Source organism: Lottia gigantea, assembly GCF_000327385.1.
Source record: "Lottia gigantea unplaced genomic scaffold LOTGIsca_5, whole genome shotgun sequence".
Taxonomy (NCBI): domain Eukaryota; kingdom Metazoa; phylum Mollusca; class Gastropoda; family Lottiidae; genus Lottia; species Lottia gigantea.
In genome coordinates this window covers 2017279-2040708 of record NW_008709715.1, presented here as the reverse complement: position 1 = coordinate 2040708, position 23430 = coordinate 2017279, and the positions used below count along the sequence as shown (strand labels likewise).

At 31.2% G+C, this 23430-nt stretch overlaps 2 protein-coding genes across 2 annotated transcripts; both read right to left on the bottom strand.

Annotated features, from left to right (window-relative positions):
* Positions 1-798: 798 nt before the first annotated feature.
* Positions 799-11817, bottom strand: LOTGIDRAFT_106381 (hypothetical protein; the record flags this gene model as incomplete). Its single annotated transcript, XM_009061840.1, has 20 exons — positions 799-987; positions 1433-1504; positions 3398-3492; positions 4847-5048; positions 5563-5733; positions 5997-6145; positions 6448-6574; positions 6778-6956; positions 7879-7963; positions 8131-8205; positions 8313-8537; positions 8891-9022; positions 9180-9332; positions 9562-9673; positions 9961-10103; positions 10341-10478; positions 10735-10830; positions 11109-11307; positions 11419-11508; positions 11705-11817. 20 exons carry the CDS (start codon positions 11815-11817, stop codon positions 799-801), a joined length of 2745 nt encoding a protein of 914 aa, XP_009060088.1.
* A 1710-nt stretch (positions 11818-13527) lies between these two features.
* LOTGIDRAFT_228978 (hypothetical protein) lies at positions 13528-21828 on the bottom strand (the record flags this gene model as incomplete). The annotated part of the gene is made up of 16 exons (XM_009061839.1): positions 13528-15160; positions 15485-15605; positions 15837-15983; positions 16210-16327; positions 16572-16692; positions 16908-17054; positions 17230-17292; positions 17545-17652; positions 17804-17840; positions 18004-18092; positions 18537-18665; positions 19055-19134; positions 19312-19351; positions 19531-19706; positions 19907-20051; positions 21802-21828. The coding sequence occupies 16 exons, from the start codon at positions 21826-21828 to the stop codon at positions 15023-15025; spliced, it is 1686 nt and encodes a 561-aa protein (XP_009060087.1). The 3' UTR covers positions 13528-15022.
* Between the last annotated feature and the right edge of the window lie 1602 nt (positions 21829-23430).

The window sequence follows — 23430 nt, the reverse complement described above, 5'->3', positions numbered from 1 at the left end:
GTTGTGTTCATTTGATATGATAAGCATAAAATATGTCCGTAATCTGATATGATATGAGAGATAACATTAAGATATCATTACACATCTTTATCTATATATAACATGCATAATTATAATACAATTCAAAAATAATTTATACATTATTTGTCATGTACATTATAATAATAAACAATAACAAAGATAGTATATATAACAATTTACTACATTACACACAATAGAGAATTTTACAATCACCAAGACTAGAAATAAGAATAACTTCTTAAAACAGATTGTGACATAGTCATGGACACATACAACCCACTTTGGTCCCAACTGCACCATGCTAAATGTTATATCAATCTGCTCTGTTTGTACACACAAACGGTCTAGGTCGCTGATTTTTTTCTACAGGCACACGAGAAGGCAAAAATCTCCAGTCGGTCTTTTTCCATAATCACGTGCAGATCATGTAATTGAAAGGGAAATGAATCTGTTTGGATGATGAGATAAAATTATTGTAGACAATTATCAAACTTGTTGATATTATAAATCCTGTCAGCAACGCAATTATCTTGTCGTGTAAGCAAAGGCACACATGAGATTTTACTCAAGATTCAGGTCGCAATCAGCGACCAAGACTGTTTGTGTGCCCGCACCATAACTAAAGCAATTTACAGAAAGTCAGATTTTTTTATGGCCATTTCTATGAGGATATAAATAGGATTTAAGTTCCATATAAATCAACAAAATTCATTTTCTTATTTGATAAAATCATACACAGATTATGCTAAAAAAAACATGATTTTATTTTACAATAATCTATTGTAGATAAACTTGTAATTGAGAGGCTGTTTGTAGTAAGACTTTAACACCAGGCATAAAGGCACTTATTTCACTGAAATTACCTTGACTGATCATCTGTGTTTGTATAGACAAACATGTATTATAATCAAATTGTTGTATATATTGAACTATTTGATGTAAACCCATTAGTACATTCTGTGACAGCTGAAAATATAATATTCCATAATTACTTTACAAATTATGCTATTGATTGTAATTCTCAAAGATAGTGGACTACAGCCATATACGCCCACCACGGCATGCGGATGGTAAATATTCAGGATTTTTGGCAATAACTCTGCTTCTAACGGTCGAAAATAGCTCAAATTCGAACTTGATCTTTGTTTTATGAATATGTATACACATACCGAATTTCATTTGATTCCATCAAAAAATTTTGGAGCGTTTACAAGCAAATGTTGACAGACGGACAGGGGTGCTGACAATATACGTCCACATAGAGAGATGTGGGCGTATAAAAACCATTTTTCTTAAATAAAAAACCCACACACAACCAAACTTTTCTCTTCAAACTATGTTTTCTGGAATACAGTCCAGCTTTAGGCATAAAATTTAAGAATTGATGATGATGCTGATGATGTATACTTACAGTATCCTCTCTAAGTTTATCATATAATATTTCTAATTTTCTACATACATCTTCTAATTTTCTCTTCATTTGCTGAAAAATGTACAGTAATGTACAATTGTAGATCATGTCTTAAGGTGATAAGAAAAGTAACACCTATTGTAGCCATTAAAATATATGTTAAAGATTCTGATTAATGTTCTGATAATTGTTCCAATGATGATACGTTATCACCAGTCTGACTTGAACAAGAATCAGTACAATTGTAAGGACTGTCCTGAGTAAAATCATCATAAACACTTAAAGAATATACATACCGCATTTGTAGCAGCACCTAAACATTTCTGAACTAATTTATCTAATATATCTTGTAATATTTGATGGTCTGAAGGTATAGGTGCTTTAACTACTGGTTTGGGTGGCTCAGGGGGAGGGGCGGTAGCCTAAAAAAATATAAACATACATATTGATGAATACAATTAAAAGCTTATTCTTGTTATACATAATATTTTCATTTACAAACCTATATACAATCATTAACAATCCAAGCTACAATCTTATACAAAATTTGCAATATTTTACAAAGAAATGACCTTGGCTGAAATTTGTGCCAAATGCGTTATTAATTATTGTTAGTTCAATATTACAGTTTTCCAACAGTTAAAACACTCTTGTTGTCCTCATTCCTGTTTTGGCTGTTATGTGGTAGCTGAATTTAGTGTAAAGTTTCCAAAAGAATTTTCTGAAATGCTAGTGAACAAGATTTTATGCATGTGTGTTTTTAATATCAATAAATAGAAAAGGTGGGAAAGGGTTCTTAAAAGATAACACTACCTAACTTTTGTCCTTCAACTCTAAAATCTTTACATGTACCCAAAGTTATTTTGAATGCTAAAAACTCTAATCCTATATTATAGAATTCAGATCAATATTAGGTTGCAATTAACTGACTCTTGTTGAATATAAATCTCACCTTCTTCTCCCCACCAAACTTCTGATTATTATTAGGAGCATTATAATTATAGGAAGATGGAGGCTGCATCTAATAGAAAATACAGCAAACAAACAAAATACTAAAATATTTCAATCTGTACATGCTTTATTAGTAAGCATTATATTCAAACTGAACATTAATAATTTAAGGGTTTAGACATAAATCCATTTGGCTTTTATATGATTTGCTAGTATTTGCAAGTATTACCCAATTATATATTGTATATGAGACAAGGAAACATTTTTCACAAAATTCAAAGAATCAAACAGATTGTAAAGATAATTTTAATAAGTGTTTCCAGATTTTTTACACCCCAACATCTTAATAAATATTCAGACAAATGGATTAATATCTGAGGATAATAAAATATTCAACTTTAACTTGGTTAAAAAGAAAGCCAAACAAAATTGTAATAGGCTATGCATTAAGGGTGCAAATTGTACAGAATCTGAGATGCGTAGAAAACAAAATTAGGGTTAAAATTAAAATAAAATAACATGCATGGAAAAATATTAAGGTTAAAGGTAAACTGTAGCAAAAAAATGAGCTTTAGAGAATTTACCTGCGTTGCTTGATGTTCTTGTGGATTGTACAAGTTACTATAATTAGGAGCACCAGGTGGACCTTGATCCATATTCTGTTGTTGAATCATACCACCATAAAGTGGAGTAGATACAGGCGCTTGGCTGTCATAATTCTGTTTTGGCTGAACATAAGAAAAATAAATTTCAATAAAATTCTCCTGATTAAAACCAAAACCATTGATGAATGGAGTGGAGTAAGTACTTGAGCTTGAATCTCATAATACTGCTTTAATTGAATTCAGACATAAAATAGGAAAAAATTTCAACACAAAGCTCCTGATAGACTTAAGACAATATTCAAGATTTCAGTATATTAGACAAATAATTAAGATAAGAGTCAAAGATTCTGCACTTTATACAAAATTTGAAGATGTCTGAAGGGATTTTTACCTGTTTCTTTTCTTTAACTAAAGGAGGATCATTCCAAGCACTTTCTGTTTTCGATTCCTGATAAGATGGTATAATAGGTCCTGACATATTGGGTGGTTGATTGTATCCAACTCCTTTGAAATGAATAAATACACAAATTATACAAAATCACCAAAGAGATCAATCGGAATGTCATAGATATTTTTGATATTTTGCATCATTTTGTATATTGAATACAAAACTTAACATGGACACATTAATTCAACAAACCCATCCATATGTTCAGTTTCAAGAATTCCTTAACAGTAGGTTACTTTGATGACAATTGATCCAATAAAATTAGTCACACTCCTTGATCATTGCAATTGACAATTTAAACAGCACAGTGGATATTTTATTGTTGAATAAATGAGAAGTTTAAAGAATACTTACCCTGTGTAGATGTAGGATTATAAACAGCAGGCCCTTGGTTATTTAATTGTGGTGTTTGGGCATTATAACTACAATAGATAGATGTAATTACATTGCTTGAGTTGAAATATTTTGATCATTTTCAGAAAGCTACCATTCAAAATCATTTTGAGAAAGCTACCGTTTTGATACCTTAATGTAAAGGGGTTTTCTTAACCCCTTAAGTGTATCAGGAAGACTGGTATCGTCATTCTAATACACGTCCGTGGGTATTGCAATTCCACTTAAACCCCACAGCTTTCTTTCAATCTATTATGTTGCAAACCGAGTAAAGCAAAACTGACTCACAAAAATAATAAAGAAGAATAAGTCTTACTTGTAATAATTAGATGTTGGTTGTGTATAAGATGATGGAGTTGATTGTGGTGTATACTGATTAATACTTGGTGTATAACTATTTATATTGTTATAATCATTACTAGCTTGAACTGGACTTGGATATTTATTCGCCAATGGTCCTAAAATAGACAAAAATTCTTGTTGAGACAAAACTTTGGAGAAAATATTAACCCTTTCAAATTCAAATACCTATTTATTTACAAGTTAAGATTTGTACAAAATGATGCTGCTATGACCAGCTGACAGGCATTAGCTTGCTAACTTTCAGGTCTAGGCAAGGATGCTACTAGTTGGGGGTTGGAGGGATACTCTTTCGGGAACAACAAACAATTTCTACTGAAGATCTTTCAACAGTTGATAATTGAAAATGTGTTGGCTAATGCCACTTACTTGACAAAATATTCCTCATTGCACACACACACACACAATCATCCACACTACATAGTGTTGAAATGTAGAACATATCATTGTTACAAGTATGTTATTTAATGTGTATTTTTCTTGCATAAAGAGTAAAATAGGAGAACTAACCTTTATTGACTGGTGCTGGAGCTACATTAGATTGTGGTGGATTATAGGTAGGATGGGGACCAGGAGGACTATTTATACCACCATACTGAGGTTGGTATGTGTTTGGGTTATAATAATTAGGAGAATGAGTCGTGGTTGTCTGATAACCTATCTTAGACTGAGCTTGATGGCTTCCTCTCATTTGTTGACGTTGTCTAATCTGTTGTTGCTCCTGCTGCTGTTGCTGAGGTTGTCTAACACCAACTGGCAGTAAGTTAACACGTTGAAATGGAAACTGGGGCTGTGTCATACCTTGAATAGGCTGACCAATGGCTTGATACAATCTATCTAATAATACTGCTAAACTAGGCTGAAATAGTCACATGATCAAAAAAATTAGTTTTAAGATCCACAAGATTAACAGAATAAGAAGTCATATACGTCCACCACGGCATGCGGATGGTAAATATTCAAGATTTTGGGGCAAGGGCAATAACTCTGCTTCTAGCGGTCGAAAATAGCTCAAATTCAAACTTGATCTTCGTTTTATGAATATGTATTCACATACCCAATTTCATTTGATTCAATCAAATAATCTAGTTTTTAGAGCGTTTACAAGCATATGTTGACTGACAGACCGACAGGGGTGCCGTCAATACACGTCCACATAGAGAGATGTGGGCGTATAAAAATGATCACAAAAAGTAATCCTGGATGCATTATTCCAAGATTTAATCCTTAACATACATGTCTTACTAAAGCAAATGAAAAGAGTAAAGTTTAAAATAACAGATGAAAGACAATTTTCTCATTTAAGTAACAAGAGATAAGATGGGATATTTACAATCATCAATAAAATATTATATAAATTAAAATAAACATACCTCATTAGCATTTCTAAGGTAAGATAGAGCTGTAAAGAGATTTCCCTGAGCTGCCAACAAGCCAGCATATTGGTTTAATCTATCAGCTAATGGTCCAGTTGATATTTCTGATATACTACCTCTAGTTAAATACACAGCTTTACGTAATATCATTACTTTCTCTACTAGATCCTAAAATATACAACAGACAAATTGAGCTATTAAAAAGAGATGGGCTAATGGAGATGGCTTTGTATTTTTGAGATAGATAGATTATGTGACATTTGTAATAATATATCCATTTCAAGTAGTCAATTTTTTCAACTGATGGGAAAGATCTCAAGGATATAGAGCAAGAACTGTCATTCATTGAAGCAACAAATTAAAAAAATTTGCAATCAGGTTTAAATCCAATTATAATAGTCAAAACCCATAAACGTAAGTAATGATAATACCTGTAATGCCATGGGAGCATTATTATTTTCTGTATTTCTCATCCAATTTTCAACTAGCCTCTCAATATTACCCGAACATATATAACATAAGCTGGCATACAAAGACAGTTGACCATTATTTTCACTTTCTAGACGACTAGCCAATGCATCTACAAATATATATATATTGCTTATAAAAAATATTCTTTTCCATCAGTCATACTTAAACGATACATTTCATACAATTAATAAAGACTAACATGGCGAGTGATACTATAAAATGCCACAATCAATAATGTGTCCTATGTATTCATGTCTTGACAATAAATGAGTCATAACTATGTGTTGATCACTCTGAATTCATGGGCTTTTCTTATACTACACAAGGCATATCTTTAAAACCTTGTGAAAATTGTTGTAGATGAGACAAGTCATAGTAAATTACAACATGAGAATTTAGTAATATACGTACCACATAATGGTGAAAATTCTTCTGGTTTAGAATAAGTTAAAATAACAGCTAAAGCCTCTTTCCAATTATCTAGCTCACAATTGTTGATAATATGTGGCCAATCATGAGTTACAATAGATGATATAAGCTGAAATTTCAATTGTATTTGTTAATTATTTTTTCAGCCCAAAGGTTCACTATATCATTCTATTTTTGATTCAAGTTATGTATTTAGATTACTCAATACAAGGTACTGCTTGTAATCTTTCAGGTTAAGGTAAATGACACATCCCCTTTTCATGATATACCTAAAAAGGTTTTAAGGCTCCACAAATATGAAAAGTTGCATACCCTGCCCAAATGGCTCTTATTTCTCTGGAAGTATATTTTTTGTGTTTTACTAAGCAATTCTTGTCCTCCAGCAATAGCTAATAAAATAGCTTCAGCCATTTTGTTTTGACTCAAACACATATCAACTGCAGCTTCAAAATTACCAGTTAATAAAGCTTGTGTCATTAATCCATCAGCACCTAAATAGAATTAAATAAATTAAAACTTATACCCTACACATTGTAGATTGTGTTTTTACAATTTTAGGGTCATGATCTACTAAATAGAATTCTGGGTCTGCCCCTATAATCTTTGAAAAATTGTCTCTAGGGACATGTCGAAAAAAAAATTACAAGACATATAATAAATATCTTACCATTATCTTTAGGTATAACTAAAGGTGTTTTAATACCAGATTGAGATGTAGCAGCTATTTCATCAAATGCTGCTGAACCTTCAGATAACTCATCTCTACTATCATTAGGTGTCTACAGTAAAATGAAATTTGAATTTAACTTTGAATAATTGTTATACCAAATCAGTTGAAGTGAATTGAAAATTATATTTGAAACATTAGTGACTTATCACAGACCTCAAGAGACATCTTCAATGTCAACCTTTTACAAACATTCATACGGATACCTTGACTACAATAGCCTCTATTCTTGTATCACAGAATGCAGTGATTTGATTCGATTGTACGCCAGCAAAAACAGCTACAGACATTTTGACTAGGCCTCCGATTGGCTGTTTTCACTAGAATACAATTCAATAAATTGCTTCTCATTCACAAACTTCCATGATAGGTGGCCATTGCAATGAAGTTTGTAATAGTTTGACAGATTCAAAAGAGATGGATTTTAGTCTTATTTTAGGATTGTTATTGTTTGAGTGATGATATTTAAGGTTATATAGACTCATTAAATGAATGATATACATACCTTTAAATCCACACCAGGAGAAACTTGACCACTACCAGATAACTTGGTTACATCCAAAAATTCCTGTTAAATATAAATTCATAGACTTCATATCATGGATAATCAGAACATTTTATTTGAGAATATAAGCCTACTTTTTACTCAAAATATTAAAAGAGTTTAAATGGCAGTGTAATGCAACTCACCCCTGTTCCTAACTGAGACATTTTCTGTGCTAGTTCTGAAGCATCTACACCTTCACTAATATTTGATTCTGCTGTATATTTCTTAATCTGTATGAAAGAAAATATCATTTTTATATATTCTATGATAGAACCTCCAAAAAGATGTGTTTCTGACAACTTATTTTGGTATGCTAGTTTCCAAATTCAATATAGGACAATGATATAACATTGCAAAATATTTGCAAATTGAAATCTTTATCTAATTATACCTTTTCAGCCAGACCAGTCTCATCATAGCCCAGTAAGTGTAAGAACTCTTTTCTTGGATCCTTTTCAAAATTAACCTGTAAAAAAAATATTTATTCATAAATATTGAATGAAAAAATTGAATGCTCTTAAATTTCCTAATCATAATTCCACAGTTTAAATATAGAAAACATATCAATCTCACCTTCAAAAAGTTCCAGATACTTTCTTCCATATTGTCATTACAGTTGGAGGCTTTCATAGCACAAAACTCTAGGAATTGGTTATTATTAATGGCTTGTTCTAGCTGACTAGATCTATTGACAATTTCTGTCTCAGTTATAACTTGACTGATATAAACTTGTTTTGGTACTGGTTGTTGTGGATTAGTACTCTTCATATGTCCAAAACTAACTAATTTACCTCCAAACTGAAATACCATCAAAAATTGAAGAATTTTCTATTACAATCATTTCTATATTTCTAAATCAAGAAATATTTAAAATACAACACAAAATACAGCATCAACAACTAAGATAACAATTTCCCTCTTAAAAATTTCGACCAAAAACATTCCAAAAATTTGGCTGAAAATTGTCCTCTGTAAAAACAATTTTTTAAGACTTAATGTGTGCTCATGTTTATATTTTTTATCAATGATAGACATTCTAAGACTGACAGTACTATTTTCAGACTGATATTCAAGTTCTCAAAATAATGGTGGAAAAATTTCAAAAAACTTTTTACTTTGCTCAGACAATAAAAGTTTATTTTTATACTTACAGCAAAAGAAGCTCCTACAGGTTTTCTCAACCATTTCGGTGGTTTTTGTAATGGCATGACTTTTTCTTGCTCTTGTGGTACAGGAATTGGTGCTTGTCCAAATGGTTCTACTGTATTAAAAGATTCAGCAACCTAATATAATAGATGTAATTGTATGTCATATAATTATACTGTAATACAACATATTGTGATATGTAAGAAAGTATTAAAAGTAATCAAATTAAACAATTATATGGATAGATCATATATAGATATTGCAGGAATTTATAGAAAATCTCAACGCTTTTACCTTATTACTAGGTTGAATTGGATGTCCGCCACCCATTAAACTATAAATTGTTATATGTCCATCAAAAGTGGAGCCTGAGATTAATGATGGATTCCTTGGACACCATTGTACATCAAAACACCATTGATTACTGGTTGGTATTTCATATATTACCTACAAACAGATATAAATAAATTCATCAGTCTTAACACAGGAAAAATCTTTTTATATAGCACAGCTAGCCTTAAGAATTACCCTGAACAAATGTATTCTAAGTATAACTTCAGATAAAAAATTCTTTTTAACCTTATTTTGCTCATGGAAATATTTCATTGCCACAGTGTGAAATGGGAGGAAATTCAAAAAAAAAACAAATATAATGTGACTCATTAACTTAACTGACCTCTCCACCTTGTATATTGCTATTTGGATTCCAGCACAATATTCTATTATCTTTACCACAGGATAATAACAAATCTGGATCTTGAGGACACCATGCCATAGATAATACACCTCTATATTACAAATAGACAGAATTACTGCAAATTGTTCCACTTTCAATGCTTCAATCTTTGACTGCTGTATGTCAGATAAGTATCACCATATAGGGAATGAGAGATCCTTTACATACATAAAATGTTTTGATTTTCAATCCATCTAAAAACTTGATGCTTTTCATCTCTTTCTCAAAAAACAAAATTTGCAAGCAACTCCCTGACACAATGTGCATTCTGAACCAAATCTGACAAAAACATGAGTTTATGTAGTTGTATTATTATATGATATTTGTAAGTTTTATTACCTTTGATGATTTTCTAAAACTTTAAGAGGTGAAGTAGCATAACGTAGATCCCAGAGCTGTATGACAGGAGTATGGTCATCTTCTGATGATAACATTAGTTGGGTAGCTACTTCAGGATGCCATACTACATGTTTACATTTTATCTAGAAATTTTAACATTAAAACAAGTTTACCCACTTCCACAAAATGGCATTTATTCAAGTTCAAATAATTATTATTTTGTAGTAGACAAAGCTTTCCATCTTATCTGCTTGCTTCAGTAAAAAAAAAAAAAAAAAATTCAAAAATCATGTAATATGTCTACAACTTTTCAAATCCTCATTAAAGTTTATTATCCAGTGAGCAATATTACTTTAGTTATATAATAAACTGTTACCTACCCTAGACATACTATCACTGACTTTAATAATAGGTTCATTTTTACGTAAATCCCACACCACACACCTATTAGTTAATGTAGAACCTAGAATGTGTTGAACTTGTTGATTCCAGGCTACACACTGTACATCTTCTGGTGGCTACAAAATTAATTTTTATTTAATATGTTACTTTCAGAACAGTATTATACATCAGAATCTATAGAAGATAAATTATTCATTTCACAACAGAACATTCAAACAAATAAGATATAAGATTTCAACAACAGTTCATATCAAAAACACACTACTTTAATATGTGCTTAGTATTTTTAATTAAAAGAGTTCTTTTATTCCATAATATTGTCTTGTGTTCGTGATAAAACTGAGCAAAAAAAAATGAAATTTTAATAATTACCTGTGATTTTTGACCAGGAGTCATGGGTTTCTCAGTTTTATTTAAATCCCAGATATAGATTTCTGAATCTCCTCCACCAGATGCTAGTAAATTTTTCTGAAATTTGAAAAACTTCAGTTCAAGATTTTAACCAGAGATTAACTAGAGATAGGCGACTGATAATGTACATCTACTACACATGGATGGTATTTGTTGAGTTCCTGCTACCATCATAGGCGTCTTAAATTTAGACAACGTTTATTTTGCCTGCGATGAAAAACTCAAAAATATAGTCTCCTGCATCTATGGTAATTTCAGTGAGACCCAAAAGAAATAGTTATATAGGGTTTCTATAGGTCACTAAGGGGATATAAAACGAAACATTAACAAATTACCTGAAATGGGTTGAGATCCAGAGCGCGTACAGCTCCATTATGGTGTGACAGTTTATTTATCAAACAGTCCTCATCTTGTTTTATCAAAGAATCAGCATTAAACACTTGTATGTCACCATTATCCCCACCAGTAACAATAACACCAGCAGGAAAATCTGATGTTCCTATGCCTAATGAACCCCATAGAACTTTATGAAATCTGCAATGTGAAAAAATATCTTATAGTCATATTGATTTAATAATCGTGCACGGAAAACTTGTTTACATAAAGACTATATACAAATTTAAATATAACGTAAGAGAACTTTACCTGCATTCAGTTTGCTTTGATGCCACTAAAGGCATGTCAAGTGTTGCCTCTGCTAAATTTAAACTGTAGCATTCTACTGATGAAGATGTGCTGAAATTAGAAAAAAATTCAAGTAAAAAATTGTTGAGCTAAAATGAGATGCTTCCTCAACGATGCCATAAAACTGGAAATAGTCAATATTTGTTGCGAAATTAAAGGTACTATGTTCAACAAGATCAATCTTTTCTAAGGAAGTGTTAATTTGAATATTTCTTTCCAGTACCAGTAATTAAAAATTACTTCATACCTAAATGTTGCATCTAATTGTTGAGCAGCTGTTCCTGTAGCCAAATATATAGGATACTGATCAACTGGTGACCATGCTATATTAGCTGTTCGATCTATTTCTTTAATCCTCATTTTCCTCCTTTCCAATTCCCAATCTACAATTAAACAAGAATAAAAATTCAACTGATGAAATATTGTTGTTTTGAAGTACTAGCCCTGACTTCTATTAATATGCTTGATGCATAAGCTACGGGTTAAGAAGAATGCCGTTATTGTCTATCCACTAATCTCATAGATCTTCTTAAAAAACAATTTCACATTACTTTATATGACTTTATATGTCCAATTATAAACACAGAAATAGATCACTTGGCATAATCAATGGTTTTGGTTTGTTACTGTTTTAACACCATCAATGGCACTAACGGCAAGTTCATAATTTGACCATACATCTTGCATACACAGTGCAGTCAACATAGTTACTAATGCTTGGCATTTGGCAAGACCTTTTTTGTATAAATACTTCACTATTTACAGTTGCATTATCACGGGGCAAGACGTGTAAGTCTACCGGTTGTTTCAGTTTGAGGTTTTGCTTTGTCCTACCCTACGAAGACGAAGGTTTTATACCTTCAAGGATTTGAAATATCTTTCATCGCAATTGAAACACAAAACTTACACTGACTTAATTATTTAGGTTTCAGCAAAATATTGTTTAAATAACCGACGACACTATTTGGATATGACAGGTCTGCAAAAACAACAAAAACAACGTGGCAGATGCCACATATCCCACAATTCTCACTGCGCAGAACTGCCAGATTATTTCCCACTCAAATTAATCCGAAACTTTCTTCTTGTCATAAAACAGACCAGTAAAAATATTATTGCAGACAATTTTTCTATCTCAAATTGAATCTTTTAAAGTGATACAACGTCTTAGAATGAATATAAAATTTAAGTTCTCGAAAAGGTCAATATTAGTCTATATCATAGAGTTATATGATAAGTTCTATTTATAACTCTATGGTCTATAGCCTATTCATCAGTTAGCTTACTTGGTGTCATAAAGTTACAACATAATCCCCGTAAAATCTGGAAAATTGATAAAAATAAGTAATTATTGAAAAACGCTTAGCTTGATATTAAGCGTTTTTCAATAGTTAATTGCCTATTTATGGATAATTACTAAGTTTTTTGGATTTATCGGATTATATCAGGATCCTGTTATGTTTTCTATGACACAAGGTATATCTACTTGCCAAATTTAAAATTCTTAAATTTTATGTTACTTCTAAGACGTACAGTATCACTTTAAGTCTTTGCAAATTGGACTTTGTATTGGTCCAATAAAATTCTGAATACAACCACCACTAGGCCAGTCCTTTCATTGAGACTCCTCTCAATACACTCTAACACCACTTTTAATTGTATAACTCTATGCCCAAACCATATAACTGATAGTTCTATGCTTAACCTTGATATATGTGGGGAACATTTCAGACTAACTAATGTATTGCCAGATTGGCTTTTATTTTTATATTTCTCCTAAGGTTTCAAACTTTCAACCGTATCTTTATCCACGATGAAAATCAAAGGACCAACCAAGAGCATTGGCTTTACAACTCATGTACATTTGCATTTATAGAAAGATTCCTCATTCTACAATTTTTGGTCGTTTGTGGCCTATCCAAAGTGCAACCTGCGGAGTGCATTGTCTCATTCATTCCATAGTCTAGGCCTAAATTCCTAAATGTCGCTAAAGGATTATTATTCATATTGGGTCTAATTTACACAAGCTTTTATTGGTTGAAAAAACGCCATTAGAATAAGACACCACTTCAATAAAAATTGTTTATTTTTTTAAATACAGAAACAATTTAATATATATGCCTACATCCTATAAATTGAATATAATATTGATACCATTACTGGCATAACAAATATGAAGTTGAATAATTTCAGAAAATTGACGAAATTAATTCATTTTCTAATATGGAAGTGATAACAATATCTATGTTAATGCTGTAGGCCTTACTGGTATAAAAGACTGTTGGATTTGCTTCAATAACAATTTGCAGTACCTGCACTATGATAATAAAGAAACAATACCGGTAATAAGAATAATTCAATTTTTTGTTTATGTTAGAATACAGGGATAAATAGAAAAAATGTCATGGCAATATATTAGATATTAATAAGTAGACTTTATATTGCATGTAAAAACAACATAGCCTATTTTGCTGTGGGACTATATTACTCATAAACAGTATTTACAACAGTGGTTCTGAAGACATGCACTCTTCAAATCAAAATGTAAGAGACATTTAAGAGACATATTTTAGAGTTAATATAAATCAGACATCTTTAAGTAAATGTAAGGTTTACTTGGCATCAAAGTACTTAAAAAGGGAACTGTGCCCTACCTAAATAGCTGTTTGTATAGAAACACACAATGCTTATATTTAAAAAACACTAAAAACAAGTTTAATGCTTGACAATATCAAAATACTTTGTTCCTACATGATTGAAAAAACAACAAATACTCTGTACATGTATATATGGACTAATTAAACCAAGTACTAACAATCAGATTTGATAAAATATACACAGAACAAATTATAATCAATTTGAAAACACATTCCTTACAATTTCAATCTGCATTATGTGGCTATAATTTTAAGAGATCTGAAAAGTGAATTCCCTGAGGCCTATAGTGGTCATTATAACTAACATCTTAATTTGAGTATTGAATACTACAAAAATATCAAACCATAATATGATATCACTCTTTTGCAATAAGTAAAATTGATATTTTGATTTCAAATACATACATTTCTCAATATGGACCAATCAAGTGTGTTATGTAAGTTAGACGTCTTTATTCAAGTTAATCAATAAGCCTGCAGTAACATACGGAGTGTACCACAAGTATTAAATGCAAATTCTTCAGAAATACTTTAAATATATCTTATGCCCAATAATTTGTTTGAATTATTTGAGCTAGTCCAAAACTAATTCCGTGCAAATGTTATGATGAGGATACCAAACTGCCATGTCAAGGTTTAAATGCCTCCTAATAATTCAAGATGACAAAACATAATAAATTAATTGTTCATTGTTCAATGAAAGACTGTTTAAATATTTATACAGTAAGGCTAGATATTTATGAGTTAAAAGTTAATGCAAGGATTTAGTGATAGGGGATTCTGCAAGGACTACCAGCCCACCATCTTGTTTGAAATAAATCTCTTAAACAGTGTAAAATGCAAGAAAAGTGTGTAGTTGTAGGAAACTTTTGAATCCAGCATAAATTTCTACCCTTATACTTATGTATCTAATGAACAGAACCATTGGCTTCACCATTACTGGTAGTTGGTACAGTTGTGTTATACCATCCTTCAACAAATGAGCAGGCGATTTCTCGTACCATAGATCTATCAGGTATAGATTGAGCCATGCCATAAATAGCAGCCTACAAAAAAGATATGGTTTATAAATCTAGGAAAAGAGAAAAACTTGCCATTGCATCTCATTTTTCAACCACAACAATAAAGTGATTTAGTTATCAAATTGTTTACATGTGATTATCAGCTGTGACAATACTAATTCATGATGGTTTGTCAGCTTGAGAAAACCTGACAAATATTAAACCACACGCATAATTAAATTGACTAATTTTGTGATTGGTTAATAAGAGGTCCGTGTTCAGTTGTCTTTCCTAGTCTGCTCTGTCTACATTTCTAAAGTTAACTATGCGATATTAATAACTATATAATAATATAAATATAAAACCCACCATTCCTCCATCTTTAGCATTGGGATTGTTTAATAACTCAGTTGATATTTCTTCAACATCTTTTAAAAACTGTTCAGCCACACCATCCTGACAGATAGGCAGTGTAACACAAATATGAATGCTATAAAAAATAATTTGAAAGCATTCAAGACATATGAGACATATTCTGTATTTGTTATTTTTTGAACTCGGAAGTTTCCCAGTGTTAGTCGTAGTCACAAGTAACGCTTGGTTCATATTCAGAAATGCATACTTTATTATAATTCTGACTGGCTAAGAACATTTTTACATCACTACTCTGAATTCATGATTCAATCTAAAAACAAGCGGTAAATAAAAGAAAGGGGGTTACCTAGAAGGAAATTGTAATGGATTTAAATTCCATCCCTTGGCAGTTAATGCATCTGATAAATTAAAGATATTAAAGTCATTGGAACCAATACCAACAACAGATACTTGTGGATTACCAAATACAAAAACACCTTTAATTTTTCTTATTCTGAAAATAAAGAAACAAAAGTCTATATAATTTAAACTTTTACAACCAAAAAGGTACTAAGAAAATTTACTTTGTTTATAATTTTGCAGGATAATAAACTTTGTTTTGAGGACTGAGAGATAACATAATAATATTCATTTATTATTTTCTAATGTCAAAATTTACCAATACCTTCCTAAGAAATCAAATAAATAATTTGAAAGGTTTGATGCTATAACATACATACCCATCGGCTATCACCCTGGCTGTTGTGATAATTTTCTTTGTAGAATCTACATAGCCCTTTTCTCCAACATACATCATAGCAGCCCAACATGCTGCAATAATAGCTCCAGCACGGCTACCTAAATTAATAAATAAAATGTTTTACACTGACATCCTATTGGAAACACCATGCAATATACAATGAAGGCACGGTTACCATATAGTTAAACTCCCTTTATTTCTACTATGATCATTTTTCATTTACCCCCCAAACAAATATTCCTTCAGTTCAGAACATGACTTTTGAATACCAGACTATTTATTTTGTATGCACTTGACTGCGATGTATTTGAAAAGTTAATACAAGTTTTAAGCAATTCTTACCAGCTACTGTTGGAGAAGCATAGATACCACCAGTCCAGTTAGGTTGAACAAAAAACTGATAAGTACGGTATATCTTCTTTTTATATAATATAACTGACGAACCCTTTGGTGCAAATCCATACTGAAATTATGTCAAAATATAAGATTAAAATAGGCTATGTTTTACCAGTAGCACGCAGAGTAAATGTTATAAATCACCAATGAGAGGCTGGTTTGAATTCAAAATTCACAATGCATTCTAAAACTTGGAAACATATTTTGCCATTCCCAGATCCATTTTCAGACATTTTTCTAAGAATCCATTTTCTAATCATTATACTTATTCAAATCAATTACCTTGTGAGTATCAGCTGATATACTTGTTACACCATCAACTCTAAAATCAAACGGATCCAGTGCAAAACCAGCCTTTGTCATAAAAGGTAACAAAAACCCACCTAAACAGCTGTCGACATGGACTGGGATATCGTAGCGTTTTCCTAACTGAAATAAAATAGTTCAGGGAATGAAAATTTCAATTAATATAGCAACATTCAAGCTGTTCAAGAGAATGGAAATTATCAAAGCAAAATGTTGATAGTTTGTATTTCAGAATTAATTCAAAGTCTAAATGGGTTGCCAAAATAAAGTTATTATTATTATTATAAAGTATATTTACCTCAGCTATTTCTTGAATGGGGTCTATAATACCATGAGGGAATGCAGGTGCAGAACCAACTAACTGAAATATAAACAATTGATTATTATAAAAGTTTTAGTCTAGAGATTCTGATATACGAATGTCACAAAGTTTAAATTAATGTTTGTTTAGTGATGGGATTGATGACATCATAAACCCTACATTTATTAATTGAACAACTTCTTTCGAAATATGGGAAAGATACAAAGAAGTTTCGAAAAAGATAATTAACAGAAGAATGATCCATTCAGATTTCAGAATTGTAAATTTGTTAAGTAGACAGTCACTACCTACCATACATGTTTTCCGAGATATAGCTCTCTTCATTGCCTTGACATCAACTTGTCTAGTTTCAGGGTCAATTGGAATGTGTTTAATTATCATATGGAAGTAAGAGGCTGCCTGAAACAAAAAAGGCATATTTTTTTAAATTTTATTGAGTGCCTCCTTAATAATTCATAAAACTAAAAATTTATATTGTGTTATAAATATTGGATTTGGTTTCATAACACTAAAAATATGTTAAATTTAATATTGATATAATTAATGTTACCTTATCAAATGCAGGATGAACTGTTATAGGTACAAGCCTGAAAAAAAATCAAAATATCTTCACAATTTATGTGTTGCAAGTTCAGAAAAATAAACATATAAATTTTGTAACCTGTTATTATAAATCAGTATTTATTGGATATTGATCAGAACTAAAGGTCTTGTTTTGGGTATAATTTGAATCAATAAATCTGAACTCACATTTCTGGAACCTTGATACCCCTTTCTCTAGCTAAATTTCTATAGGCTAAACAAGCTAACATTATACTCTCTGTTCCTCCTTGAGACACCTACAATGATGAATTTGTATTTGAACATTACCTATGCTTTTTAAGTCAAGTCAGTGCCATTTCATCAACTCAAAGACTCTTTTACTCAATTGATTTAATTATAGACTACTTAAAGAAGTTCCAAATAAATATAAAGAGTTGTATTTCTCTGCCCCTAATGAAAATAGGTAAAGCCATCAGTGTGCATTCGGAAAACTTGCCACAAAAATCTGAAGGCTTGCTTATCCAGAATTCATATCATCTTTAATTTGAAAGTATTGGAACCTTTTTAGTTTCATGTGTGAACTGGTATAATCTTTTCCCATTTTAACCCCTCTTACAAGGAAAAATTAGGTCAAAACCTTGGCCTATGCTGAAATCTTATACCGGATCTGCACTTGACAGAGCTATCTACACTACAAATAAATAATTAAGCCGAAAAATTTCCTTAAACATAATACCTACAGTTCCACACGATTCCTCATCTCCATGAAATAATGTACAGCTCATTCTTACTACTTCTGCCTCCATCTTTCTAATATCAGGAAATACATCTGGATGTAAAGGATTTGTCCATAAAAACATGCCATATGTCTACAAAATATATCAAATCAAACAATACGTTAAAAGAAAAATTTGAAATTATGGCATAAAGATGCAAATACCATCATCAAATAATTAATCATTTCTCACTGTATATCAAAATTCAGGGAGTAAAACAGCTCTGATATAGAGAGGTGTGCAATAATCCATAGGGAAATAGTGTCAAAATTTAGATTGATACACAACAAGAGGATTATCATTTACACGTTTATACCATGACTCTATGTGGCAATCTTTGTGAACAATAGGTAATAATCATTTGCAATCAATTGCTTTGTCCTGATTCATGGTCAAGAAATTCTACACAGTCTAAAATAAGATGACAGATGAGATCTGCTCTGTATAAGTGCTTTACATGATCTGATTTCATAAGAAGTTACCTTAGTCATTATTTCAGTTAATTTTTCATCCCCACTATAAACAGTTCCTGACACTCTACCTTTCTGCCAATTAGTTTTAGCTGGAAAACATTAGATATTATCTTAAATAACATGCTATCTTTAATTCATAGAAACTAAAGATACAACTACCAACAATCTGTAATTAGTAATAAAATCCATGTGATCATGTCTTGTCACTACCTGTGATTCCATCAAGAACTTTGTCACTTAGTCCCAAAAAATGCTGATGTACTCACCCAAGGATCTGTATTTCTCTAATTCTATCATCAGTTCTTTCTAAAACAAATGATAAAATAAAGTAAAAACTTGAAGTTTATATTATGGATTGACCATTTTGCTATGAAAAAGGAACTATATCAAGATTTGTGTACTGAATTTGATACTTCATATCATTGTGCAAATCTATTGAATGAAAAGTTGTTTTCAACTTTATGTGGTAACGTGCGGGAATTTACCTCTGATAAACCATTATATGGTAATTGACAAACATAACCATGTCCAGCATGATCTTTATATAATGTCTCAATCATTGTTTTCTTGGTTTTAGCCATTTCCTTATCAATCTGTGCTTTAATATAGGGTATTTTCTTCATCCATTTAAAAAACTCTTTTTTACTTCTTTCTTTTAAACCTAAAACCGTTAAAACAATCATATGTAAACACAATATAAATGCTACATCAGTCTTAATTTTTAATCGATACGGGTACCAGTAGTTAAATACAGACAGGAATATTGATATTTTCATCTTCAAATGGTATTCCTGCCTTACATGGTTTGTGAATGATTCTAGGGCAAAGTAAAGCTTCATAGTCAATTAATGTACTACTTACTTTCTTCTTGGAATAAAAAATCTTTGACATAAACTATGACCAGTGTAGTCCCAGCAGTATAAACCACAATTTGCCATGGTTGCAAGCCTTTACATATTTCATTAATCCTATCTTTAACAGTATCAAATACTGGAACCAAAGGATCCTAAAATACAGTGAACAGATGCGATTAATATATCATAAGTAATGACAGTTTTACAGGCAAGGTACCACGTGCCAACAGCATATGCCAGCAGCATCAAAAGGGTAAATAACTATAATTCAGTTGAAAGCATCAAATTCAAGTTATATGCAAAGCATCAATAGCCTCATCATCCAAACTGAATACCAGTAGCTCTAAATTTTTGACAAAAATGTACCCTGTCCCTTAAAGAAGGTATATTGAGATCATAATATATTTCATCAATTAATTGTTTCAGGCTTTGTCTGATCTAATTTTAGACAATCTCAAGAAATCATAATACTTGACCTTTATCCTCAAAGTTCACACTGGCTACATCAGTGATAACTGACCAGTAATAACATGATTCAGAAAAACTATGGTCAAGAGATTACAAAATGTGAAATTAGAGAAGAATTGGGGATTCCGAATGGTGCAAATAAAAGTCACAATTGGCACTGGTTCACATAAAAAAAGCTTGAAAACCTCTCAACAACCCCATTATGTTTGCTTGATAGTTAATAACTAAGTCTTATGAAATCTGAAGTATAACCGCATATTATGAAAAACTAATTCCACCTAAACCTACAGTGGCAGTGTTCATATCAATATCATAGACATATATATAATCATTGAGTTTTGACGGATATGAAATAATAAGGAGACAACCAACAAATCTTAATATTTTTCTATACAGTCAAGTAACCTAATTTCGTGGAAACCTATTATTCGTGGATTTCCGGAAATGATTAATAATTTACATGAGCGACCATGTGCGACCTCAGCATTAGTTTGTTTTGATAAACATGGGTTTTCTGTACAATATCAGCTAGTAGAATGAATCCAGTAGTTTCAAGCAAGGTAAAATGTATTAATGTATACTTTGACAAATACAAAGTACAAGTACAAAGGATTTCACTTATTACCAAACGTTACAATTTTTTATCAGCCGAATTTCCCTATAATCCCAAGTGGTAATCGGAATTCCAAGTGTCGTCTGCTAGAATGTAGTCCAACGAATGAAGTCACATGATCAACTAGCGGATTCCGTGTCAGCAGAAAATTTCTATGGAACACAAAGTGGACCATATTCTTATGTTGTTTCAGTGACTTTTAGCAACAAATAACGCTACGTATCTTATTTTGTCAGTCACTATTTTTTTTTCAAATCGTGGGTTTTGAAGGAATTGTTACTAGTTATAATGAATTGATATTACAGATAAATACTAAGAGAAGTTAATTATACCACCCGGAATCCATACGTGTTTTTCTAGACTTATTCATTGATTAAACATTGTACATGAAAATAGGTGATGCATTCTGCCGCCGTTGCCGAGTTGGTTGCTCATGAAATATGGGTCAAAGTGAAGGATTCATAAAGAAAATCGAAACAAACCAAAACATCTAAGACATATTTTTTTTTAAACTATGACGAGATTCGGTGCTGAATCCTTATATCCACGAAAATAGGTTACACCACTATACTATTTACTATAGTCTATTAGGGTGACCCAGTCAAACAAGACGTTGATCTTACTAGGCCTGTATAGATCAGCTGATCTGCATCTGACAAAAATAAAGACGAAATAAATTTTTCATAGCCTAAGCTATTCAAAACACGACCGTTTAAAACTAAGTGAAGTTTCACTGAATAAAAAAAATGTGCAAATAATTATACACAATGACAGTCTTAACTGTTTCTCTTGATAAGAGCCTGTTAACCCATCTTACTTACAGTCACTGTCTTGACAAGTCCAGCCATCTTCTTTAATGTTAACTCGTTTAGTCTCCAAACTCTCGCAATATCTCGTGCGGAAAACGAAACGAATCAAAGGATCACATGACACCTAGCGAGAAAACGCGCGACTTAGAGTATGGCGGAAGTCAGGAGATATATCTTATAAATGAAATGAAATTAACCTGTATTTTATATACTTCCATTATGTGTAAATTTAAAAAAACGTCCTTATTGTTTTAGAGTAAGTATCAGTCCAACTAACAACGCTGAACTACAGGTTAATTGATTGTGGTTTAATTATTATTTTATTTGATATGTTTCATTTGCATTTTTTGAGTTGGGCCCCAAGTCCTGAGGAAATGAAAATTGAATCTGAAATATTTTGCATTTATTTAGGTTTATTTGTCATCCTTATGATGCGTTTTTGCTAAATTGAAGGTAATGGAAAAAGTTGCTCAGTATTCCAATTTCACCCTACAATAATAAAGAAGGCCTACCAATACGTCGAACACTGAGTTAAGGATTAAATAAGCTTATTCAAAATGAAATTTATAGTTGCGTGCAATGTCTAACCTAATACAAATATAAGATTAATAATTCTATTTACCTTAGATACAAACGCACTTTACTGTAAGGGACCCACATTTGGGACTGGAAATTCCTTTCTGTCTTTGTACCGGTAGTTAATTCATAAATCATAATTATAACTTAGGCTAGTTTATAAACACAAATATTGTTAGTCTAGATCTAAAAATGTTTTTTTTTTTTTACAGTATAAAATTTTCACTCTGAAATGTGGGCCATTTAAGCTTTTTTTAAAATGATTTGCATGAATGCCTTAAAATTGGGCTTGTATTGATCTGACAAGGCCACATAAATGTGTGAATGAAATCTATAAGCTAATATTTTAACATCCAAAACATTTTTGGCTCTATTAGTTGTTTTTCTGTGTAATTATTGAATTATACACTAAGAATGAAATTCTTACAAAACAATCCCCTTTTCTTCTTGTATAATTTTTTTGTTAATTTTGCACCTTTGAAAACATTACAACTTTTATAAGTTTATTGTTAAAACTTAACAGTTTTAAGAGTTTACAGGATTTTAACTCTAAAGAAATAAATTTGCTTATTAACGTCTGATGTGTTTGTATGATAATTAAATGAAATTAATTGACATCCATTGTTGTTATGGGACTAATATTTCAATTTTTGAAAAATATGGATGACAAATAGCTTAATTTAAACTTTAGAGTTGATTGTGAAATAGAGTACAGTTGGTTTGTTTGATAACATGTTTTATTATTTTTTTTTTTACAGAACAATGGAGTAATCATGCAAGTGAGCTATTCAAATTTTATGAATTGAATTTGGGTCTCCAGTTATGGCTAGTAGAGTTACTTCCAGTCCATCACGTATACCTATTTCAACAAAAAGTCCTCCCAGACCATTACATGGTAAATTAACAGTGAAAGAAACAAGACAAATAATAACTCCATCAAGCTCAAACCGAAATGACAGTTATAATCAAGCTTGTCATAATGGATCTCTAAATGACTCTACAAACAGCAATGGTTCCACTGGTAGTCAGAAAGGTAAAGGATTTGAGACTTTTCTTATGACCGGT